At 34.0% G+C, this 26,899-nt stretch overlaps 1 protein-coding gene across 1 annotated transcript in view; it reads right to left on the bottom strand.

Moving 5' to 3' along the window:
* Nucleotides 1-859: 859 nt before the first annotated feature.
* Nucleotides 860-26,899, bottom strand: part of LOC131827148 (sodium channel protein type 3 subunit alpha) — a 108,718-nt gene continuing 82,678 nt past the window's right edge. The window contains exons 19-28 of the mRNA XM_059167145.1: nt 20,623-20,743; nt 19,055-19,209; nt 18,128-18,301; nt 11,300-11,422; nt 8,752-9,024; nt 7,581-7,634; nt 6,575-6,712; nt 5,396-5,500; nt 3,537-3,807; nt 860-3,030 (exon numbers count right to left, since the gene is read on the bottom strand). Of these exons, the coding sequence (XP_059023128.1) occupies nt 1,835-3,030; nt 3,537-3,807; nt 5,396-5,500; nt 6,575-6,712; nt 7,581-7,634; nt 8,752-9,024; nt 11,300-11,422; nt 18,128-18,301; nt 19,055-19,209; nt 20,623-20,743 (2,610 nt within the window). The 3' untranslated portion in view covers nt 860-1,834. The remainder of the gene's footprint in view (nt 3,031-3,536; nt 3,808-5,395; nt 5,501-6,574; nt 6,713-7,580; nt 7,635-8,751; nt 9,025-11,299; nt 11,423-18,127; nt 18,302-19,054; nt 19,210-20,622; nt 20,744-26,899) is intronic.

Raw genomic sequence — 26,899 nt, 5'->3', positions numbered from 1 at the left:
CCAATGTATCTCCTATTGGAATGGTAGAAAATATATTATAACAAAGAAATCCACAAAACCCATTGTCTAACTTTTATTTTAGGAAATTATCCATTGAAAAGTCTTATGGATTCAAAAGTTTGGAGTTGTGATTAAAAATAAAAAGCAAAAGCATAAAGTAAAATAAAATTGCCATGTCATCAACCTGAAAATAATTTTCTTATGTACAAAATGCAACAAATAAAATTGATCATATTTTTACATTATTTATATTTAAACAAATTTTGGACATATTTTTAGCAAAATATGAAGTATAAGTTTTGACAATAGGCAGTATGTAGTGTGTTTCTTTGAAATATAGAGAGACACCATATGACACTCAAGTTGAATTAAAAATGTGAAAGTAAAGGTACTTTTAAGTAACTGCAAGCTATTCTGCTTGACATACTGGATAGAGCTCTTTGAATTCACTCTATCGACTGTGACTTCTTCTAACCAAGGCTTGTGAAGAATGGGTTGAGTAAAATAGAGCAGCATAGGCAATATTGACATGCATTAGTGATAGTCTTCAAACTATTTATGTTTAATGAATGGTACAGGATACATCCCTGTTGGAAACTTGCAAAAGACACATAACAGTGTGGTACATATTTGATTTAATAGATATTGTTTAGCAGAAAAAAATATATATATACACATATATGTGTGTGTGTGTGTGTATATATATATATATATATATATATGAATTGAATATATATGTGTATATATATATGTGTATATATACACATATATATGTGTATATATATGTGTATATATATATGTGTATATATATATGTGTATATATACACATATATATGTGTATATATATGTGTATATATACACATATATATTCAATTCCTGCCCAAACATGCACCACAGGATAAAATAACTATTTACATAACAGGGGGTGTTGAATTGACATAAAATGTCAGCTTTGCTGAGAGTAGAAGATGGCAAAGCAAAACTGCAGCAGAAAGTGGGACAACTATTCTAAAGTGACACTTTAGATACACTTTTTCTAGATTTTTTTCATTTTGTTTTTGGAAAGCATTTAACCAAATTAAATATAGAGCTCTGGAACTTAGAATAAAATTTGCACTTGCTGAAACAATATTTGCATAAAAATAATCCTTTAAAAATTAGAGGCGACTTTACAGGCACATAACTGTTCAGATATAAACAAATGTAACAGACTAAAACACTTCTGAAATTAAAGCCATCTAGAAAATGGAAGTACCTGAAATTATTGACATTAGAATATTTTTTTCTTGTTTTGAGCATGAACTTTATCTCTCAAAACATTTTTGCTAATTATTTGAGAGACTTATGGAGTAGGAACACAGGGCTCTTATACGCTTTTTTCTCAACTTAAACATCATTTACAAAAATAGTGACATAGTATTATGAATAAACTATGAATTAGGGAGCAAGGGAATCCACTAGAACAAATTTTGTAAAAATATGGCAGATATGGAAGTTAAAAATAGAGTGGATGCAAGTACTGTACTAAATGTGTTTGGTGTAGTTACAATGATCACTTTGCACAATTATCCCTACAGTCTAGATAGCCATTGAGTTTCTCTTCAGCAGTGTCAGCTGGTAATGAAAACAGCAACCTCTTATCAATCTTGTTGATACCCTGACTCACAGAGTTATAGTGATGGAGAGGTCACTGTCTTATTATAGGCACTGACCATATGTATTTATTAAAACAGTCAGTTTGGCATACACCTCCTCTGGGAGTCCAGTTGACACATAGACTTTACCATCATAGGCTGTAAACAATTGATCACAAAGATAATTCTTTGTTTCTTTTTTACTTTTGATTTTCCCTGCCCTCTTTCCCTTTGCTTTCTTTTTCTGGTTTGTCTTTCTCAAACTTTTCTTTGTCTGGCTTTGTTACACTGTCGTAGGAAGGAGGAGATGTGGTAGAGGAACTTCCATCTGTTTTTTCTGGGGTGGAGTTTCCATTTAATTTGTCAATAATCATGTCTTCTTTGATAGGTAAGTCAATCCTTCCTTTAATTGCTTCTTTGTTATATTCACTTGATACCTTTTTTAACCTTTGTCTTAAAAGATAACATCTGAAATTACGCTGAATAATAGCAGCGGACACCTCCTCTTGTTTGCGTTTCAAAGTGGTTGTAATGGGCTCATAGGAGACTTTGGAGGGGTTTGATGCCATGAACCGGTCTTCCATCTGTATTCGAAGGGCATCCATCTCTCCACTCTCACCCAAAACACGCTTTGTAAAGGCAAATAAAATATCAAGGCAATGGATCCGGTCCCCACTGACCATGGGCAAGTCCATGGCAATGAGCTGGACTTTGTTTGGTTTTGCTATGAGAAGAGGAGGATCCAGGGCAGCTGCAAAATCAGAGAGCTTGCAGAACTCTATAAACTGGGTGGCATCAGGATCAAACTTCTCCCAGACCTCATAGAACATCTCGAAGTCATCCTCACTCAGGGGCTCTGCACTTTCTTCCGTAGCAACACTGAAGTTCTCCAGGATGACAGCGATGTACATGTTCACCACAACCAGAAATGATATGATGATGTAACTCACAAAAAAGAAAATCCCCACTGAGGGGTTCCCACAGTCTCCCTTAACTGAGCTTCCAGGGTGAATTGTGTCAGGATCACAGTCAGGGGGTGCACTGTTGAGAATAGGTGCTAGCAGTCCGTCCCAGCCAGCAGAGGTGGTAATTTGGAACAGGCAGATCATGCTGTTGCCAAAGGTCTCAAAGTTGAACATGTCATCAATTCCAGCTTCCTTTTTAACGTAGGCAAAGTTGGACATTCCAAAGATGGCGTAGATGAACATGACCAGGAAGAGCAGGAGGCCGATGTTAAACAAGGCAGGAAGGGACATCATCAGAGCAAAGAGCAGCGTGCGGATCCCCTTGGCCCCTTTGATCAGACGCAAGATTCGACCAATCCTGGCGAGCCGGATCACTCGGAACAGGGTAGGGGACACAAAGTATTTTTCTATCAGCTCAGCCAGAAACATGCCTGTGTAAAAATATAGAAAACAGCTAAACAGTGAGTATTTTATGTTTATATGAATGCTTTGTCTTTGCAAGGTTTATGAAAACAGCAGGATTGTTATGAGTATAAATTTTTACTAAATATTTGGGTCCACTCCCTAGTATTAGTAATTGGATTACAGAATTTTATTAAATGATTCTATAATGTTAAAAACCAATATAGATTTTTAGAAAATCCAACAATTAAATAATCTGAGAATGTCATGGCATTTTAAGATTATATACACTTGGTTACTATGAGGAGTTATTCGCACACATGAAATGTGCTGATTACAAACAGATTATTTCTGAAATCTCTAAATATATTTTCTGTTTTGAATACCAACATTCTTCAGTTAGAGGAAAAGGAAAGTATAAACTTTAGAATTATACATATTAACATTCTCAGATCTAATGTCTGTGTTTTACAGCTGTCAGGCTTTGGAGAAATTTACCTACAATGGTACCTCTCTATAATTAAACTATTCTTACCTACAATGGAGAGAATCACCACCACAAAATCAAAAATGTTCCAACCTATGGTGAAGTAGTAGTATCTGAGAGAGACGAGCTTTAGCACAAATTCTCCAGTGAACAAGATAATGAACACAAGGTTGATCCGGGACAAAACTAGAGTCATATATTTGCTCTGGTCATCAGTTTCCACCATCATGGTGACCATGTTGAGGCAGATGAGGATCATGATGCTGATATCAAAGACTTGTCTGGTTACAAAATCAAAGACCATTCCTTGGAATTTGTTCTAGGAAGAGAGAGAGCAGAGAGAAGCTTAATAAATAATGATCCAGTGAAATTGCAAGTGAAGTCCTTCCATATGTGGCCACGAGATATACACCCTTCTCACATTAGTCCAGACAATTCTTTGTGCTCCATTTCTCTTCACATTAAAATATGAGGAGGAAATGAAAAAAGTCATAGGATAAGAACAAAACATATTTGGTATATTTAAGTTCCACGGAAAGACAAAACTCAGTAAGACATAAATTGATGACAATTGGCTGTTAATATGCATGGGCTTTGCTTGATTAAAAAAAAACTATGATAATTTTCATAAAAAATTATGGAAACAAAGAAGATTTACAAAGTAGTTTGATATGGACAGACTTTTAGATGGATGAATACCCTAACTCATTTGTCAATACTTTAGGAATTTTGGTTTATATATTATTTCCATCTTTCCCTCCTTCAAAATATATAAGTCACTGTCTATTTTATTCTAACTTCTAACTATGTGTGTCTGTGTGTTTGTTATTTATTTGTCTTTCTTTAAGATCTGTTCTTTATCTATGCTTCAACAAAACTGCATGACACTTTTTCTTTATTTTGTTAGCAATCATCTCAGGAGTCACATACTTTCAAAGATTACTGTACTCTTATGGTCATTGAATATAGTTCTGTTAGGAAGATAAATTTTCAATAATTTAGAACAAAAATATCAAATGAAATTTCACAGCTTACTAAAAATCAATTTCATGAATTGACCAAGTTTCCTTCTTTTAAATATATTTAAATGACCTTCAGTAAAGCAGATTTATGCCCTTTTGTGTATCCTGCTCTACCTCCCCGCTTTGTCGCTTCTAACCTCAACTCCAAATTAGAAATATGGTAAAAAGTCAAGTCACTGATGGGCTTCATGAGGGCTTGCCAAGTCCCAGTTCTGGCAATTACAGGCTTTATGACGTGGGGTACGATTTTTGGGGGGGCTCAGTTTCCTTATTCCTTACCCATCTAAGAGATAAGTTATAGTGCAAACAGCTCTATGACCATAATCCATCATTATTATGTCTTTTCATATATTATGAAGCTCTAGAGGTATGCATTCTGATTAAGTCTTTTTCTTTTTTGTGTATTTGGTGAAACAAACTATATTGACAATGCCCTTTTCCTTCCTAAGAAGGTTAAGAGTATTTTCTAGTCATATGAGTGGAGAGAACAAATAGTATAGAGGGAAGTGCTGGAGTAGGATGGGAGTTTTCCAGACTCCATTTATTTAAATGGCAACACAGTGCCATGTAGCAAGATTGGGTACGTTCTGGGAAGCAGTAGGTGGCAGCAGGAATATGGAGGCTGCTTTGGAAATAGTTATTGAGAACCTCAAGTTGGACTTGTTTCAACTGACAAACTGTAAAGAACATTACCTCCTTTTTAAGAATTTAGTAATTCTTATTGAGTGTGGCAGTTGTGAATGGTGTTAAACAATATGAACTTCACTATTAGGGCCTATGATATATTGGTGATGTCACTCAGTATGTTCTCATCCAAAGCACTCCCAACTTCATCATATGGAAGTTAGGCTTTAGAATACTAAAAGCCAGATGAGTAATTCTTACTGCTGGCCGAGGTATGGGCTTCTGAGGTTTCTTGGATCCAAGTTTCTTCATTGCATTGTAGTATTTTTTCTGTTCCTCTGTCATAAAGATGTCTTGACCTCCAAAGTAAAGATATGGTATAAAACTGGTTACAATCTCAATGTGTATTACAAGAGCACCAGTACAAAAATATTTCTGAGTCTTTTAGTCTTTTCTCAATTTTTAAATGGAAGTTTTCCCATTTCATATGCACGCGTGCGCGCGCGCACACACACACACACACACACATATTCTGCTTTTCTCATTTATGTAAAATTTGGAGTACTTTACTATTATAGAAAACCTATAATCACATAAATCTCTGATTAGTACAGGATTGTAATTTGATTATATTATATTTAGAAGGAAGCTCAGAGATCTCAAATATATTTTTGTGAAAGAAAAAGTGTTTTCTTAGTCCATTTCACTTTTGGCAGTTTTCTTTCTTTATTCAATAATTTTAAGTACCTCCTGTGTGCTAGAAAATGTAACTGTTATCAGAATTAAATAGATAATATGAGATACAATATCTTGTTGTCGTATGGAATAGGAAAATGAAGACAGGTGGAAAATGCATAAGGATATATAAAAAAGTATTGCAGAGACCAAAATAAACCCTGAAGACTCAGAAACAGTCTTTATAAGCTAGGCTTTAACAGATGATTAGAGGTATGCTAGGCAGAGCATTCCAGGTAAAGAAAATACCCTGTGTAAAGTCATAGAGGTATAAAAGCATGGCTTGCTCAGAAAGGGAAAAAAAAAATCCATGTGGTTATGTGTGTAACGTATGATAGTGGTGACGGCAGGTATTGACTGAGAAGCAGGGAAGGAGATATAGAAATGTGTGGGAGAAAATGAGGCTAGAAAACTGGGTGGAAATAATTCCCAAAATTCTCTGTAAGCAAGGGTAAAGCATTAGAGGAGGCCCCCTGGATGCTTTGAAGCAGTTGTCACAAAGACACTAAAGCAGCTTTGCAGAGGACAAACCTAGAGAGGAGCCACCAACTAGGGGCTGGAAACTGCAGCTGAACTGACCACAGAGTGAACTGAAAAGAATATAAAAATGATCTAAGTCTGTCTTGACTATGAGTATCCTGACTATTTGGATGTACAACAGACAGAATCTCAGAATGGGGAAAGCTGAGAGTGAGGAATACTTATCTTCTTTTTCTGTTGGTTGAAGTTATCTATGATTACACCAATGAATAGGTTCAGAGTGAAGAATGACCCAAAGATGATGAAGATGACGAAATACAAATACATATATAGATTTTCTTCATATACAGGCTGAAGTTTTACCTGAATAGTGTTGAAAATATTAAATAATATTTAAAAACATTTAGACATTTAAAAACAAATACTTAAACTAAGTTAACAATTTAGTGAGTGTTGTTACTTAATCTAGAGCTATTTTTGCCTTGCCCTGAGATACGGTTCTGCAAAAAAGTTATTTTTTCAAACTGGTATGATCTAGGATAATGGAAGTTTGTAATTTTTATGCTTGTTCTTGAATTTATTTTTCCTTTGTGGCTTACCTGTACATTTTCTTTAGAGTAAATAACAGTGGTATAACAAAAAATATTTTGAATCTATTATTAGTCTTATAAATTTTTTTGCAGCATTTTAAATTTGGGTCTGGATTGGTTCTTGAAGATATGGCTTTAATAATAGAACATCAGCTTCTAAGGGGAATGTAATATAAACAGATACGTTCTGAGGAATTTTTTTAAATTCCTATTTTCAAAATTGAGTTTCCCTGAAACTTGCTTTTTTTTTTTTTCCCAAGATATTTTTGGAAGTTGCTTCACAAACTCTTGATTTATCATACTCTCCAGGGATAAGGAGAAGCAAGTTACTTTCTCATGAGCAATGTTCCTAATCTTGAGTCTCATTTATAGATCAATTTGATATCTTCTGATCCCATGCAGTTAGATATCCTTTCATAGTAGATATCTACATATTAATAGATATATCAGACATATATTAACCAAAATACCATCTTTATTGAAGTACATTAGCTTAAGAGGATCATTTCTGTATGTAATTATAAATATTCTGATTGCATCTAATATGAAATTTTTGGTCATTCACTTAAATTATTACAAATGTTCACTATGGAAAATCTTGTAAATCTTGTAACTATTAATAGTATTTGAGTGATACTTACATCTCGTGAATCAACAGCTGCATACATAATATCCATCCAGCCTTTAAATGTGGCCTGTGAACAATACATATTTGAATTCTGCATAAAAACCTAATCCAAGAATGTGGCATTTTACCATATGAAAATCTGATAGTGTTACTACAAGTAGGTTTTTGTATGATATCATAAAATTCTGTATCAAGAGATTGAAATGAATTGAATCAAGAAATTGAATTGAAGTAGAATATGATTGTATTTAGAGTCTGGAATTCATTTTCTTTCTCTTGGAAGATATTAATTTTCTTCTTACAAAAATTTAACTAGAGGCTTGATTCATAGAATACCCATCTCAGTCTCAAATCCTTTCTATACTGAAATATTAGCTCTGAGATTCAAACCTATGGTGTGTTTAAACACAGCTTGGTTGTTGTTATTAGTGAGTTCCTGATTAGTTAATATGTGGTCAGTTAAGCCAAAATTATTAACATTATATATTTTGAAATCTATTACATAAGATTTGTATTTCTGCAAATAGTAGAACCATACTCCTTAGACGTTGGCACAATAAATTTTCTGGCTAATAATTTATTTTTTAATTTTTAATATATATTTTTAAGATTCATTTATTTATTTATTTGACAGGGCAGGAGAGAGACAGAGAGAGAGGGAACACAAGCAGGGGGAGTGGGAGATGGAGAAGCAGGCTTCCTGCTGAGCAGAGAGCTCGATGCGGGGCTCCCTCCCAGGACCCTGGGATCATAAGCTGAGCCTAAGGCAAATGCTTAACGACTAGCCACCCAGGCACCCCCTAGGCTAATAATTTATACATTTAATTAATCACTAAAATATGTACATTGTTATTTTAACATATAAAATTGCTCCTTTGGCAACGATTGCTAAGGAAAACTAAAAACAGTAATAATGCAATAGCACTCAATAATATAATAAGAAAAAAAAAACAGGAAGCAGGAAAATAAGGCCATATTTAACATACTAAAAGCTGAACACTGGGGAAATACATATTAAAATAACTGCAAAACATCTGAAGGTCAAGTTAAGCTAGTAGTATAGGTGTTATTACCAACTGCTTTTGTACTGTCAGATAATTTTATTCAAGCAAAGAACATCAGAGAAATGATCTTTTGTGAAACATTTTGAAAATGTTTCCAGAACTCATACAGTGGTAACTTACCACTTGAAGCAATGCAAGATAGCCAGCGCCAACATTATCAAAGTTTACTTTGACGTTTTTCCACCGAGCTTGCTTGCCAAGAGCCTGACAGTCGCTCAGATTGTTGACTTCACTAACTTCAAACATGTTACCCGTTGTCGTGTTAACACAGTGGTAGAACTTGCCAGCAAACAAATTCACACCCATGATGCTAAAGATCAGCCAGAAGATGAGACATACCAAGAGTACATTCATGATAGAGGGAATTGCTCCAACAAGAGCATTCACAACAACCTAGAAGAGAAAATGAGGATAAGGCCACTTACAAATTGCTAGAATGAAAACCATTCCTTTCATTTATTTATTTAATACTAAAATGGGTGCAAAAAGTTAAATAAAAATCTAGGTGGGTAAGTTGTTTCTCGTCATGTTTTCTAGGACATATTTGAAAAGGGAAAATAAGCAGTAACACAACTAAATAGCTAAAGGATTTAAGGAAAGCAAAATATACCAAAGTGTGAAAAGAAATAAAAACCTGATATATAGTAAGATGGAGTCAGAAAATGTTTGTATGCTGGGGAAAAAAGAAAAAAAAAAACACATTAAATGCCAACAGAAGAAATAATCGTCATTCAGCAATACATTTTAATTTTTAGGAGTGTTAATGAATGATGATCTGAAAACATGGTTAAACAAACCCTTTGCAAATAAAGTATTAGTAATGCCTTAAATCTGCCTCCTCAGATCAAGTCAACTTTTTATGACTACGAAGATAGGATTAAGAATTTGCAAGATAAATTCTTTTTCTTCTCTATTGGTAAATCCCAATTTAAAAAACTATATTAAATGAGATGGACTTTATCTCTGGACATAAAAATACCAAATATGTCCTCATTATTATTCTAATTCTCTCAAATGTTCACTTTAGTGTACATGTTACTTCATCAACCTAAGCTGACCTGTTTCATGAAGAAGAAATCAAGTTACCTATTTTCTCATTAAATTCAAAAGCTTAAGATGTATTTTGAAATCCCTAGGGAGGCTGATAGCATCTTTTCTTATCTAATTTAATCTGATTAATAGTGGACTCTTCAGTTAAGCATTTACGTTAAATGAAACTATTGTTTTAAAATAATGTAAATATTATGTTAGAAATCAATACCAAAAATTTTTAAATTGACATCAAAATCTGAAATCCAAAATTGTAAAAATTTCATATATTACTTGAATTTGATTTCTTTTAGAAATTAAGTTATATAATACTTGCCATGTTTCTTTGCTACTACAATTTATGTAAAATGACCTCCACAAATTTTCTTATCAAGTAACTGTGTGATACATTTTACCATGTTTCATAGCTAGAACATTAATTCCGTCATATGATTGAATTAAAAATGCCAAACAGAATATTTTTTCAGATTAGAGCAAATTTATATGTTTCTTATTTTGTTCATTGCTATCTTTTCTCAAAAAGGAATTGCTAATGTGAAACCATGCAAGCAAATGAAGGCTTCAGTAGTGTTAGTAATGGCAAAGATAGGTTTGAATAGAACTTGAAATTTTCTAACAATTTTTATGAATTTTGTGACTTTTTTAAATCAAGTAGCACTGAAATGAAATTAGAATGTAAAACCAAATATTTCTTTGCTTACAGAGTTTCTGGAAAGTCTAGAGAGTGGTTTCATTTTCTGTGATGGGTGTATCTCTAAGTCAAGGCTGAAGTGTTTTTATTGCTCTAAACAAACCTTCTAACATAAAAGCCTATGGCTAGGGAGAAGTTCAATATCTCTGTGCATTTGCATGCTGGATTAAACAAACCTGGCCTTTGAAATAGTATTTCGAGGGGTGTGACAAGTGGTTGTGTATCTAAATAAGTGTGTACTTTATGTGTAAATGCAAGAAATATACACTAAGGTGAAGAGGAAAATACATGTTGTGGAAAAAGTGAACCTCATCCAGAATGCTTACTTAAAAGAGCAATCTTTAAAACAAACTCCAGGGGTTGCCTGAAATGCCTGGTTAATTATTCTAACCCTTTATTTTGGTTGCTTATTAGAATGTACAAATTTTATCAGAGACTACAATTTAGAGTTGTTTTCTTGTACAACAAGTATTTCTGTTACTGATACTAATTGAAGAAGTAAAGCAGACAAAAACCATTTACCTTTCATTCATGACCAGTGATTTTTTGAAGAATCAAACTGCCTATTGGGAGGAACAAAAGCCCCTAGTAGGATGAATGTCTGTAGTAAAAAATTATTTAAATATGTATAATAAGCAATGAAAAGAAATAAATGGCAGCATATTTTTTTGGGATGTTGTGGAAACACCCTTGAACTATTGTCAGAAGACTTGGATTCCAGTCTTAGTTCTGCCACAAACAATTTCTGTGGACTTGTTGAAATAAACTTCGGTTTAAGGCAGCTGGCCTTAGTGATATCTAAGATTTCTGCTCTGAAATTCTGTAATTCCGTGAAGTAAATATCAGAGGACTGTGGTACCCGTCTGTATCTAAATCATTACCTACATTTAATTCTGATATGAATCGTCAGAGAGATTTTATTCTTACCCTCATGCCTTCAAATCGGGATAGAGCTCTCAGAGGTCTTAAAGCCCTTAATGTCCGTAGAGATTTAATGGCACCAAGTTCTGAGTAGCCGAGAGCATTGGCCACCAAGCTAACCAAAGAAACCTACAAAAAGAAAAGATATTAATAGTTCACCTGGAAATAAACTGTTGACTGAAGGCATAAGATATGGTGTCTATTCTTTAACACCAACTAAATAACATTCAGACATATCTTGGCAGCCCTTATCTTCCACATAGTGGGTTCATTTTATATTCATGTTACTGCTTTTCTTACCAATGAAAATAATCTCTGTCCATTTTTTTTCCCCAAAGATTTTATTCATTTATTTAACAGAGAGAGACACAGTGAGAGGGGAATACAAGCAGGGGGAGTGGGAGAGGGAGAAGCAGGCTTCCCACTACGCAGGTAGCTCAATGCAGGGCTCCATCCCAGGAACCTGGATCATGACCTGAGCCAAAGGCAGCTGCTTAATGACAGAGCCACTCAGGCGCCCCTCTGCCCATTTTTATAAACATGTAAGACCTTCCAGTTAGATATTTCACCCCACGGAATCCCTTTCAACCTTGGATATACCACTGGTGATTCAGGATTTGGTTCTAAAGCCAGATCCTCCATGGGTCTGTGCTTAATATCATTAGTTGGAAATCATGTTTCTCTTCTGAACTTATGTAGTATCTTGGTTATGTGTACTGGAGGCATTTCCCATTTAATAGAATCAATTGATTATGTATCTTCTTTCCCCCTGCCAGGTCACATAAACTTTTTATGGGCTGGGATGAAACATTCTTCTCTTATGGTGCCTAATACTGTCTGGTTAAATAAGCTTTAGTCAATATGTGTTGGATAAATAAAAATAGAATAATTTTACCTGAAAAAATTTTATGACTATGTTGTAGTTTTCATGATAATGAAGAAATGTTTATCTGAACTTCTGGACTTATAATTCATAGTGATAATACATCTTCTGATATTTACACATATACTAAATTTTACTTAAATATATGAAAGGTTAAAGAAGACATACCTTTTTTGAGAGGAAGAGACTTTATTTGCTTATTTTTTCGTTCAATATAATAACATTTATTGAACATTTACTGTATGCAAGTTTCTGTTCTAAGTGCCTTATGCATGTAAATCTTAAGAAGTAGGTACTATTACTATTGCCTTTTCACTGGTGAGGGCTTTGAGCCCCCCTGCACCCTCCTTACACCACCCCAAGAAAAGGGATGTATGGTAATAAGAGGTGGAGTTGGGTGGGTCTTGAACCCAGGTGATCTGACTTCAAAACCATATCTTAACCTTTTGTACATGACCAAAAATTTGTTCCTTATCTGAACCATAGAACATGGAAAATGGTTTGAGTAACTATCTTTTCAGTTCTTGCAAGGGCAGTACAAATCCATCTAGGACTTTCCTTGAGGCATAGGGAGGAATTAATTCATTATATCAATGGGAAGTTTTAAAGGCATTGGGGCTTAATTTCTTGCAAGAAGGGTCATTGAAAATGAATCTATCTAAATGAATCCTTCCAAGAGTCTTGTGAGGTAGGATGGAAACTAATCTGCCCAAGAACACGTGGTTTAAAGGGTGACGTAAAAGCTAGAACTTGAAGCTTTAGAGGCAAACGGAGCCTCTTCCTCATTGTTTAATTTAGCATACATCTCAGAGAATTTAACAGAAAAATAAATGACTAGTGGCAGGATAATTTATTGAACTATTCATTTCTATCTACTGTTCGCTGCCACAGAAGACTGGAAAGATGGGAAAGGTTATTAGAGAATGTACAGGCTTATATTTTCTGGGCTCCTTTGCCTCGGAAGTATTAACAGCAAGCAGCTCTAGGCTTTTCGAGCTTCTTTCAGAATACTTTCCTCATGCTCTCCAAGTCCTTTATTTGAGAACTGAACATTTAAAGGGAAGTGGCTACAAATTCCTCACAACCTGAAGTAAGAAAGCTTATGGTTTGAAAAGAAAAGAAAGGCAATGGCCTAAATCAGAGAGGACTGGATGGATAGGAAATTCGGGATTCAAAGGCTGGGAGACACCACTTCCATATAACCACCCCACAGTGGAGTGACTCTGTGAGTTTCTAGAGAATTGGAGCATTAGTGAATTTCTTTTAATAGACCTTATCCTATTTTGTGTAGGACAAAAATTCATTTATCGATTTAATGCAAAAAACTTAATATACCTTAAAGGCAATTTTGAAATAAACATTTTTAAAGATTTGCAATGTACTTAAAATTTGAAGATACCAACACATATTGGTAGTGTGCTTTTTTACTTATTATCTCTGTCTGAGAGTAGCCAAATGACTAGTCTAAGAAAGGTAACAATGGGCAAGGCCGTAACTAAAATTTATGTCTTCTGTTTTGTAACCCAGTGTGTCTTCCACCTCAAAAAACATGTCCCCAACCTTTCAATATATAGTATTTTTATCCTCATCTCTTATGTGCTAAACATAAAAGGCACTTGCTAATGTGTGCGAGGTGTAACAGAAGCCCTTTGACAAAAGCTGACATTTTAGTATAAATTTATATGAATCTAGGTGCCTCACAATACAGCAAATATATAACTGTCTATGTTAGAAGTTTCAGGGGAATGGCTGTCATCCACACCTTTCTGCATTCCTATGGCAGTGAGATTGAGAAGGAGAAATAATGCAGGAGGGATTTGATGGTTCTGATGAACTCTAGAAGTTCTGTGATTGTTTACTGAACCACATAATATGAATGTATTTCTCTTTAAAATGGCTAAAAATAATTTTTTTAAGTTCAGTTTGAGCAAGTTGAAATAAGAATCATACAATTACTTCCATGCATTCCAGTGAGACATTTCAATCCAAACACTTGTATAATTTTTGACAGCAAAATCTAGAAGCATTCTCTTTAAAGTGGGCTAAAAGAAATGCTCACTACCAGCGTTCTTTTTTTTTTTTAAACATTTTTTTTTTTTAACTTTTGGAAAAAGAAATGAGGCTGTATGAATTTGAAAAGCAGAATAATTCATTATTTGCAGATATATTGTTGTTGACCTCAAAAAACCAAGGGGAAAAAGTGAAAAACTATTATAAGCAATGCTATAATTATTTTAGGTGCTAACCAATATATTTTTTCATGTATTTTTTAAAAAGTTGTGTAGGAGTCTTTTGGAACTGGATAAACTTTAAAATATTAACATGAAAAAGTAAAACTTAAATATTATTATTATTTTAAAATTTTATTTATTTATTTGTCAGAGAAAAAGAGAGAGCACAGGCAGGCAGAGTGGCAGGCAGAGGCAGAGGGAGAAGCAGGCTTCCTGCTGAGCAAGAAGCCTGAAGTAGGACCCGATCCCAGGATGCTGGGATCATGACCTGAGCCAAAGGCAGCTGCTTAATTGACTGTGCCACCCAGGCATACCAAAACTTAAGTGTTATTTTGAGAAGAACAAAGAAGACTGACTCCACCAGATAGTAAAAGGAATTATAAATATGCAATAATTAAAGCTGTCATATTAGTAGACAATGAAATGAATGAAATAAAATAAAGTCCACATTATACCTAAGATTTGCCAAGATTTAGCATATACATAAGGGTAGCATTTCAAATGAGAGGTGAAAAAAAAAAATGAGAAACCATTTTGAAGAAAATAATATTGGATCCTAACCTCACACCTTACACCAAAACAAATTTCAGACTGATAAAAAATGAAAATAACGTAGTAAAAATGGATGAAGAAACACAAAACTTAAACTGTAAAACTGGGGAAAAACATGAAAAAATGTTTTAATAATTTTGATATGAAAGGGTCTTAAGAAGCATGAACAAACCAAGAAGGAGAAAAAATAGACTGATAGATTTGACCAAATCAATATGAAACATTTCTTCATGACAAAAAAAACAAAACAAAACAAAAAAAAAACACCACACAAAAAACAAAGCCAAGAAACAAAAACCCAAATAGGAAAAACAATCACATCACATGTGACAAAATAGCTTATTTTTAAATTTTGTTTGCCTCTTTCCTGTTTGTTCCTTCCTCCCACAGGGTGTAAGCTCTAACAGGGCTTGGTCTGCTCATCTTCATACCTCCTTTGTTTAAAATAGCATATGGTCCTTTTTAGGTGCTCAACACATTTATTGAATAAATGAATGAATGTTAAGAGGTTGGATAGATAGTCCACCGCAGTCTACTTTTAGGTAAGGAATTGAACAGATTATACATATACATATATATATATATATTTAAATATACATATATATTTAAAGATTTTATTCATTTATTTGACAGACAGAGATCACAAGTAGGCAGAGAGGCAGGCAGAGAGAGAGGGGAGGAAGCAGGCTCCCTGAGGAGCAGAAAGCCCGATGCAATATGGGGCTCAATCCCTGGACCCTGGAATCATGACCTGAGCTGAAGGCAGAGGCTTTAACCCACTGAGCCACTCAGGCGCCCCCAGATTATATTTTTTTATACAAGTAAATTTTTAAAGGTTTGAAAGCATATTCCTTCTGGTTTGCAGTTCTTCACTTATACCTCAGATTTATTTTTTATTTTTATTTTTTTTTTAGATATGCTTTCTGTAGTTTTTTAGTTTTTTTACATCAATGTACTTGATGGACTGGTGAAACTCTTTTAAGTATGTTTTTACTTGTACTTTCAAAAACAGTTTTAGCACTCCATTTACTGAGGTTATATTAATCCACATATTTCTGCCCTGGCTTTGTAAAGAAGAATAGACCCATTTAGGATAACATAACTTGTCCCAAAGTAGAAGGCTTTAATTACCCACTTTCAGTCTACTAATTGAGACTCACTAAAAGGGAAGTAATTTTTTTTGGCATATTCTTTGAAATTAAATTTATTCATTTAGACATTTTTCAGTAGATACTTAAGTATCTTTATTAGGTGTCTCTAGGATACAAACAGGATACAAAACCCCTGCTCTTGAGAGAGTTTTACATCTTACTCATATTTTCTATATGGGCCAACTATATGGAAGTACTTGAAGTACAATGTAGTATTTTAGTAAATGTAAAATTTTTAGTAAATAATATTTCAGAAAATTTCAGAATTCTCTGGAGAAGTTCTGTTACATTTGTAAATGATCTTCAATGCATGACAAAATCTTTCTGAAGCAGAGAGGATTCGTAAATGTATTCAGTGTTCCATCATTTCAGGAAAAAGCTGGAGATTACAAATGCTAAATCCCAAAGCCAGTCCGAAAATACAGTATTACATTTATAACAGATAAGAAACCCCTGGAGTAAAGAAGAACTGAATTGGGATTTAGGAAATTTGGACACTGATCTCAGCTTTGTTACTAAGTAATTGTTTGATCTTGGGAAAATTATTTAAACTCAGGCTTCAGTTTCCTAATGTCTAGAATAAAGCCTAGATATTCTTTGAAGCTCACTCCAGCTGCAGACTATAAGAATATTAAACTTCCCTTTCTGGATGACTTTTCAGGATAACATTGAAATTAAATTAAATTAAATTAAAACATTAAAACATTTAAATTTCCATTTAAAGCCAACCATGGAAATTGGAAATCATTTCTGGTCTATTAAAGTGACTTGGGAGCAGATTTCTTATCAACTCAAAGGGTTAAACACATTTTGGTTTTAACACTCTAAGTATGTATGTGTCTCAGAAAGGGGAGTAGAATTTAGATATGCCTGTACTGGTCAAAATGATAAAAAGAATGAATGTACACATACAGCAATTATTGATTCTTATTGGCAAGTGTTAGAGCTAAAAATAAAGTGCTTTATGATTGCTAGGGAACAGCTAGAGATAGTGTTTAAAGTACCTTGTTTTGTTGGGAGGCTGTAAAGCCTTGTGCAATGGAATATCCCATACTACAAAGAACCAGATGACTGTCATTTTTGCCCCAGTGCTTCTTCATTGCTTGGAATAAGAAAATAGGCTGCAAGTCAGACAGATCCTATAATTGGTAATGTTTTTATGACTACTCACCCCAGGGTAATCAGATTCAAAGCAGGGCTCTTACACCTAACTATTTGCAAAGTAAATTTCTGAATAGCTACTGGGGTATTTAACTACTGATTTAAGAAAAGAAATGTATTTTATTGTCTCTATGGGTATGTGGCTGAATAAATACAGTAAATCAGTTGTTTTAACATTATTTAGTAACAGTACTCTCATAAGGGATTAAAATGCAATCTCAGAATTCGTGTCCCTAAATCTTTTTTAAAAAAAATATTTATATTTATTTATTTGAGAGAGTGTGACAGAGATAGCAGGAGCACAAGTGGGGAGAGGGAGAAGCAGGCTTCCTGCTAAGCAGTTACTTGACTCGGGACTCGATTCCAGGACCCTGGGATCACGACCCGAGCTGAAGGCAGATGCTTAACCGACTAAGCCACTCAGGAGCCCCAAATCTTTCTTAATTTTACTTCCTGGAGTTTTGTGGGTTTGTTTTTTTTTTTTTTTTAATGTAACTGTTAATAAGGTAAGTGCTTAGATTGTCAACAGATTTTTAGCTATTTCCTACCTTCAGGTCCTTAATTTTTGGAAAAAAGAACTGTCTGCTTATGGCATGGAACACTCTGTGTTTTCCTTACCATTGTCCACATTTTTTGGACCTCTTCTACCCTTTCCCATGAAACTTTTCTAATTCTTACATTTATTGTGTGTGTGTGTGTGTGTGTGTGTGTGTGTGTGTGTGTGTTTAAGTGCAGAGTTGTGTCAGCATTAGTGAAACTAGGTTCTCAAAATCAAGGTTTTAATCATAGGAATATATGAAATGTTAAACTTGCATCTTTAAAAAGTAATTTCATAGAAACAACTGAAGATACTTACATCAACAATCAGGAAATCTAGCCAGCACCAGGCATTGGTGAAATATGTTTGAAATCCGTAAGCTACCCATTTGAGGAGCATTTCCAGAATGAATATGTAAGTGAAGACCTTGTCAGCGTATTCTAGCATGGTTTTGATGGTCTTTCGCTGTTCAATGTATATATCTTCAAAAGCCTGTGAATCAAGAATGTTTTTATTTTACTTGAAAGGCTGGCCTCCCCCAAGTACTTGATAAAATTGCTTAGTATAATATCAGATACAAAGCAGTAATTTGATAAATACTGGCTAATATCTGACAAACATCAGACAAAAGCTAGAGACTAAAACTAACAGAAAATGTTGGCAAGGAAATGTCAATATCTTTACTGATTTAGTATGTTTTATTTTCCCCTGCCTCTCACTCCCAAATCTCTATCTCAATTACTGCTATAAAGACATGTTTTTAGAGAAGTAATGTGAACTCAAGAAATAATTAGAAGTTCTGGTAATGAGGGATAGACTTGGCCTATTCCAACATTACTTTCAATGATTCCCTGACTGATTTGGCTTATTTTGAAAGAGTAAATTAATTATTTATAAAGAAAACAAAATACACTTTTAGTCCATAAATGTTAATATAATTATTAGGGCAAACTGGATGGTATTTGACATGGAAGTTAATGTAGTTACAGAATGTCTCTGTAAATGGATGTCTCAGTGAGGAAAACATCTATTAGATAAATACCAGATGAGAAATTCCATTTGGCTGTTCACAGTTTTGATTTATTATGTACTTCATTTTGCATAGTTAAACCCTGGGTGCCATGCTTTGCCAGGCATAGATATACCTTCCCTTTTGCTTCTTAAACTCAGTGTCTGTTTGTGGTATTTTCAGAAAATAAGTTATTTCACTAGAACCTGACTCTTTTCACTTTGCATTTCACTTACCAAAGCACCGCTGCTGAGAAGAATCATGAAGACAATGAAAGTCTCAAACCAGTTGTGTTCAACAATGCTGTAGCAGGTTTTCCGAAGATTCCACCAGACCTTTCCTTTGCCTTCTTCTATACTTACTTGACAGAATGGAAACTTTTTAATACATCCTAAAATATAACATTAAATAGAAGAAGTTAGAAAAAAACATGTTTTGTACAACCTATGGATTTAACAATCACATACATACTAAGTGCTCACCGCAGTAAGTGTAATCACCATCTGTCACGTACAAAGTTATTACAGTATTACTGACTGTATTCTCTTTGCTAAACTTTTCATCTTCATGACTTGTTTGTCTTGTAACTGGAAGTTTGTACCTGTTAATCCCCTTTATCTATTTTGCCCATCACCCTACCCACCTACCCACCTTCTTTGCTTTCCCACCCACCTTCATCTTTTCTAGAAAATATACTTAAATCTTAGATGGGAAAAAGTAAACTTTGTTGCTTTCTTCCATGCCAGTCTCAGATCATCATTTACAGGGTAACTGGGTACTTCATTCCTTAGTCATCTCAACATCTTTCCTATACAATGAATCATTCTCAGTGTTATATATTTAGCCAGGCACCTAAAATTCAAGGAATTACTTTATAGAGGGTTGTATGAATATAAATAGTTTCATTTTTAACACTAGTTAGAATCTTTCTTTGCCTCAAGGCCACTGATGGAAATAGGGTCTAAGAATACCTCTCAGGTCTGGAGAAAAGCTGCATGCTAAAATTGCTTATTAATCTTTTGATGTGATCCCGAATTTTTCACTTCCTTCTTTTCATGCACAGAAAAGCCCCCTGTCTTCTAGGTATCATCCACTTTCAGTTTTCCCAAGCTAATTTATTTTCACCCTCAGTGCTTTTCTTAGTTATACCTATGACTCATCTTGTTAGTCAGTATCACTGTTCCTTTGTCCTCCCCCTCCTAGTTATCATATTATTTCTCATTTCCATCCATTCCTTGCTCTAACTCTCTGAGCTACTACTCACTGGATTGAACCCAATCACATTGACTCAGCAAATCTTTATTGATTTGTGGGCAAGACTTTGTACTGATCTCTACGAGAGCACTGTTTTGCCTGTCAAGGCTCTACAGTACATCTGCATCCCCAAACAGCTCTGATCACAGCACAAATTAACCACATTGAAACTGTGAAGGATGGTGTGTAATTACTGCAGCATCTATAAATCAAATCACAATACTGCCAATGAGGTCTGAAGGGATTGCAGTCATTATCAATGAGATGACATTCCAGAATGCCATTTATCTCACAGGGTTACCTTCTCCACATTCTGAAGGGTAAAGAAAACAACAACAAAAAAGACGGGTCAGATCATCTTAAGTGTCCAGGCACAGTCACTGCTATAACATAATCTGGAAATATAGATAAGTTAACTTTTCAGAAGAAAAGAGAAAAAGCAAAGATAAACATGCCCTTACCATTGAAATAGTTCCCTCAAGTGGGGTATTTTTGGTCACTGTAAGAAAAGAGGGGAGGTTGAACTTTAATCCTATTAGAGCTTGTTTACCTTCAGTAAAGCAAGCTTCCGGTTTAAGGTCTTCCTCAGGTTCAATTTCAGCTTGTTCGCCTTCTCGGGGTGGAGCAACATCAACTGTGCTTCCTTCAGATGAGCTGGTTGCATTTAATTTCTAGAAAGAAACCCCATTGCAAATTGTGATTTTTCTCCCTTTTTATTCAGCTTATTTGGAAACTCTTTGTCATAGTGTGAAAAAATGATAGCAACACATTTGACTCTATTAACATTTCTGATAAATTATGTACTAATAATTTAACATAATTAAAGTTCTAATATTTAAAACAATGTAATTACTGACCTGATTCAGACAGAAAGAGGTTAGACAGCATTCAACGTGGGTGATTTGGAAAGGATGAACTGTACTGGTTAATTTGTTTTATGATATCTATTTGTATATGGATGTCATATGAAATAGTTTAATAAGTTAATTCTCAGGCCAAATCAAAAATAGTTTGATGAAAGTTTGATATGCTGACATTCACTACTGATTATATTAATTAAAATATATCAAATTAAATTGTAATTTCCACTTCTTATGATGGAATTTTTCAGAGCAAAGACCATTACCAGTTGTCTCTAACTACTGTCCATGTTTCTGTAATTTTAGAAAGGAAGAGCAGCATATTAACATTAGTCACAGTCATTATATTTCAACTTTGAGCTATATTTTTCCTCTGGCTTACATAATCTTCTAACTTTACTTAGCAGAAAAATGATGGATCTCTCTCTCTCTCTCTGAACTGCTTAAATGAATTCAATATTGCCAAAGAATTCTAAATGAAATGGAAATTTCTTCATAAATGACATTGGGCAGAATCTGTATAGACCTTTGTTAGGAGCACATTCTGAATTCAACATGTTATCAGGCTGTGAATTTTTCCTTTAAATAAATCGTTGTGGCATGCCACATGGTTAGGAAGAACCCCTTTAATGATACAAAAATAAATATATAAGTACTTGGAGATCACTTGTGAAAACATTATGGGTTTGCAGTGTTTTATGAAAACGGATGCAAAGACATGACATACAACACAGCCTGGCCAATGTAAAGCTTTTAGGATGAAAAAATGGCACATGGGCGCCTGGGTGGCTCAGTGGGTTAAGCCGCTGCCTTCGGCTCAGGTCATGATCTCAGGGTCCTGGGATCGAGGCCCGCATCGGGCTCTCTGCTCAGCAGGGAGCCTGCTTCCCTCTCTCTCTCTCTGCCTGCCTCTCCATCTACTTGTGATCTCTCTCTGTCAAATAAATAAATAAAATCTTTAAAAAAAAAAAAAAAAGAAAAAAAGAAAAAATGGCACATGGACATGGTAATGGTTTCTAAGTCCCCATTAACTTTTAAGTGGTAGGGGGTCACTCTGCCCTAGCCTTCTGAAAGAGTTAATGTGTTACTGAAAAATCCCCAAATGACTCCCTAAACATTGGTCATATTGGAGAAAATGTGGCTCAAGATTCTTGATTTACTAATATCATAACACAAATGTAGTTTAATATTTTATAATGTGAACTATTTGGAAAGTATTATCCAGATAATATTTTCTGTGATGTTACTTTGAAGGTGAGGTTATCATGTCCAACTAAATATATTATGAACATTAAATATATTATGAAAAATAAGTCAAATTGAATTCGATAATAAAATATTTCCTAGTATGGAGTATGCTAATGAGAGAAGCTAGGCCATCATTTTTGGCTGATAGTTCTTAGGATCATTATAGTGCGAGAGTTTTTACCAATAAATTCCTCTACTCTTCTGGAGAGGTGAGAAAGACCATGACATATTTTCTTCCCCCAGGATATTTCTGCTTCTTAACCAGAATATCTTTATTCTTTTAAGAAAATCCCAGGGAAGCTACCACTGTATAGAACTGTAATAGCTTCTGATAAAACGAAGAAAAAGCAGAATAGCTGTTTGAACTCAGCAACTAACTCTTCTTCCCTTCCAATTTCACTGGTGGTTGATGGGTTGAACACTATGACATCTGATGAGTGGAAGCAATAATAACCACTGTGTAAATAAATCCAGTAAGAAACCAAATTATTTTGAGGTTAGTTATAAAAAGTTTCATGTTCTTCCTGTTGGTCAAACCAAGTTGGATAATTTCTTCTGAATCTAGTCCTGGTCCACCTCCTCCATGAAGCCTTTCTTTCTTGCATGATTTCTCCGTGCTAAATTTTGTAGAATGTTAGGCCATTATGCTTTTTTGTTTGATCAGATATTCTCATGAATATTTATAAATTATGTATGTACATAAAGTTATACATAGATACAAATTATATATTTATTATTACATAAATGTAAACATATATACCAAAAATACACACACATACATATACAAAAAGACCCAAGCATAGAATGGACACAAAATAGTTATATCAAATTTATAAAGAGCCAATAAATGAATGATTGATTGCATTTCTGAATTACTCTCATAGAGAGAATTAGTGTTTAGATAGTTTCATCTCTCTACTTTGTTGTATAACTCAATAATGTCCTTGACAGAAGTTTATTTAGTTGTATTAGAAAATACATTTTTAATGAATAGGAATTATTTAGTTAATAATATTTTAGCAATAAAAACACATGCTATTTCCAAAATGTTTTTCTAAAATACTGGCAGATAGTCAATAAAGAAATACAAGGGAAGAAAGTAATCAGTATATGTGTATATATACACAAATACATGTATATTTTTCCATTTGAAACCTCTAGAAAACATACTGTTCTCATTTTACCAGTGTTAGTATAAGGTGAAATGTTCAATTTTTTGCATTATAATAGTCTGCCATATAGTCTACAGGTTTCATCTTATATTTAAATACAAATATTTACATAAAACAAACCCAAATGGCACAACTACTAGTAGCCACTAGTCTGAATGACAACTGAATCTACTCTTTATCAACGACTGACCTACGGATGTATTTTTGGATTAGTACTGTCTTTCAATATAAATATTTCTGTGAATGTGGTTAACATGTTTGAATAGAAATGCTTTCAATTTTCTAAATAGCTATGTGAGGTTATACATTTATATATTGTAAAGATTGTAAAGTAGAGGGTCAGTAGTGAATTCATTTGCCTCTATCTGCATGGTATTATGAGGCATAACTTGTGTTTTAAAAACAGACATCTCTGAACCCTTGCCAAAGCTCCACATGTATTCTGCTCTTTTAAATGAGCAGAACCCATTTTACATGGAGAATTTCTTCACTATTATTCAGGAGTTTTTCTGAATATAAGGATAAGCTTTTTAAACTTACACTTCTTAAGGAAGTTTCTTAAAGAATGTTCAGTCTTTTAGACCCTCATGCACTAAAGCTTAAAAGGTAGTTGGTAGGCATTTCACTAAGAAGTGTTTTGTGGGGGGCTCCTTTCCTTATGAAGTTTGACATAAAGTTAATTCTTAACTTGGAGAATCAGGCTTATTCATGTTGTAAACTTTGTAGGCCCCTTTTTCGCAGGAGGTCATAGGAGAGTGCATACATTTTATTCTATGAAGTTACAAAAATCTTGTATCAACTGCATAAAATTTCAAAAGTCATGAATTTATTCACATTTTTATAAAGTATAACTTAGAGTGTATTCTTATTAATGTATAACAACTTAACAATTACGATATACTGCCTGATATGCTTTAGTCATTGTATACATAAAGAATTTTACAACTGTCTTTTTAAATAATTCATTTCTGCCCTAGAAACTACTTAAGTATTTAAAATCCTATATGTTGATATAATACCGTCTATGTGTTCTAAGCAGTTCCTAATTAATTTCAGTACTTTGGCAGAGTGTAGTCTGTGATATATTTTATCATAGCCATACCAAAATGACTTCCGTATTTATTAAAAGCAAGTAACTGATTTAAAAGCAAGTGACTGATGATAAACACAAAGAATAACTTACTTTCTTTATATTGCCATAGCTGTGATACTACAACGGTATAAAAAAAAAAAAAGCAAAGAAAACTGAAATGAAATTTTCCATATTAAGGAACTCAATACTATACTAAATAACTAAATTAATACTTATTCAGAAGTAGTTAGAAAAATATAATTAGTTATATAGGCATAACTGTAGAAAGCTTCCATATAAAACCATATAGTACAAGCTCCAACTTGTGTTCTTGTACTATTTTCTCCTTACCCCTCCAATATTTTATGGCACTTAAGGTTTGATTCTTCCATCCCTTGTAGAAAGTACTGAGTCTACAGAGGGATGATGGCTTATGCTCTACAAATGCACACTGGAAAGCAGGTTTTAAGATGCAACATTCTCCAGGCCTAATTCAGCCACAGAAAACATGCCTGGCTATAGCAGAAGCCTGGCGCAATACTGTGGAAGCTGCACGCTGATTCAAGAACCATGTTCTCGAGGACATGGTCCCTGAATATGAAGTTTTCGAGAAGATTAACTGCAAATACTGTTCATTAAGAAATGACAGAATCAGCACACATAAAGGCCACGAGACAATTTTCCCCTCTAATAACATGAACTTATTTAGAAATTCCCCATTGTGATGAATATTGCTCTTGATTTTTATCCAATTAAATAATGAAATTTTAACTTTCAGAGATAGAAGAGAATGTTAGCAACTGGCCTACTTCCACTGAAATGCGCTTACATTTCATTTGTTTTCAATCAGCTATCAAATGTTTGACTCTTACAAACTGCCTTTATGATTCAAGAGGCAAAAATAAAAGATTCAGCCATTACAGATTGCCTTTAAAATCTAGCCATTTCTCTCACAACTTCGGAGTTTTGTCTTACAAGTAGAAGAGGAAAATCTTTTGGTCACACATACTATTAGGGCCTTAGTCTGATCTTTTGGATATGCAAATCCATATCTTGACTTATAATATTTCCCTTAAAGAATAGGTAGACACACCAGGTGGCCGTTGGGCTGCTTGTCCAAGGCAGGAAGAATAAGACTAAAATCAATAGCTCTCTTTTCTAGACCATTTATTGAATGGTTAAGTGTATAAACCACATGCATGTGGTTTTTGCCTCAACATATTTTAAATGTGCAATAGCCCTGGTGCTTCTTTAATTTTAAAGTGGCCTTAAAAACATGATATTTGAAAGTGAAAATAACTGTGTGGTAGTTGAAGAGTAAGGTAAAAGGGCATCAAGAAGCCAAAAGAAAAAAGCTGGTTTATCTTGAGAAGATATACAAAAATTTAAATCTAAACTAGTGTTAATTAGGTTTTATTTCAACAGAAGTACATGAAAGCACCAAAACAGTTCTCTGAAGGTCAATATGGGTTTAAAATGGTATTCATATACTCATCTGTGCTTCTGGAAGAGTTGCCTCACATTCAGTTTCTCAAAGAATGTTTGGAAGATGCTGAGAGCAAGACAGAGAAAGCCCATAGGTACTTCCATTGCTCTCCAGATTCTGAAAACAGAACACAGTGCCTTTTCCAGAAGGGCACATGCTTGGGATCTTAATCAAGTATCTATTTTCAGTTCTATGAAGGCTTTGTAAAGGAGGGAATATTGCTATAAACTTGATGTAAAAGATAATTTTCCAGTACCATTTAATTCTATTCTGCTTGTGAAGAAAGAATGAATTAGATTTTTTTCAACTGGTCAGTGTTGGTTTACACCACAAAATTAAAAGTAATTGCTAAGTAAAAATTGCATAAATCAGGGACCTATATACCTTTTTCTACAGTTCATTAATAATTTTATTTCTGAATTTGTTGCATTCTCCAGCTAATTCTCAGTTATCCCTAAGGAAGAAGAGAGAATGTATGAATTAAACCTAGAGACAACCCCAAACTCTAGTTAGATACTCTTTTTCACCAAAAGTGTTGAAGTTGCCAATACTCAAGAACTTTATTCTACTTTTGTTTTGTAATTTTCTTTCCAGAACCCACACTTCGGCTGACATTCCAGTAAGCACTGATATCAATAAGAGAAGGTTGCACAAAGAGAATAAACTAAAGGCTTAATCCATAAACCTCTAGTAATCTTGGGAGATGCCCTTTACTTGTCATAAAACCATAATTAATACTAAAAAAACAGGACATTTTCTGTGTCTCTTTTTTAGCTGCTTAGTTTTAGGGAACATTAAGGTAGATTAGGGAAATTTTTTGAAAAATGGGTACACTGGACCAATTAATGATCAAGATGTGAACTACCCATATCATGATGCTTTCCTTCTTTTGATTTCTTTGCAGTGAACACTTACGATTTTACAATATGACTTAAAAACTTTCCTAAACTACATGAAATCCAAGATATGTGGTGCCCAAATACATACAG

Source organism: Mustela lutreola, chromosome 3 (assembly GCF_030435805.1).
Source record: "Mustela lutreola isolate mMusLut2 chromosome 3, mMusLut2.pri, whole genome shotgun sequence".
Lineage (NCBI taxonomy): Eukaryota > Metazoa > Chordata > Mammalia > Carnivora > Mustelidae > Mustela > Mustela lutreola.
This window is presented reverse-complemented; position numbering and strand designations above follow the sequence as displayed.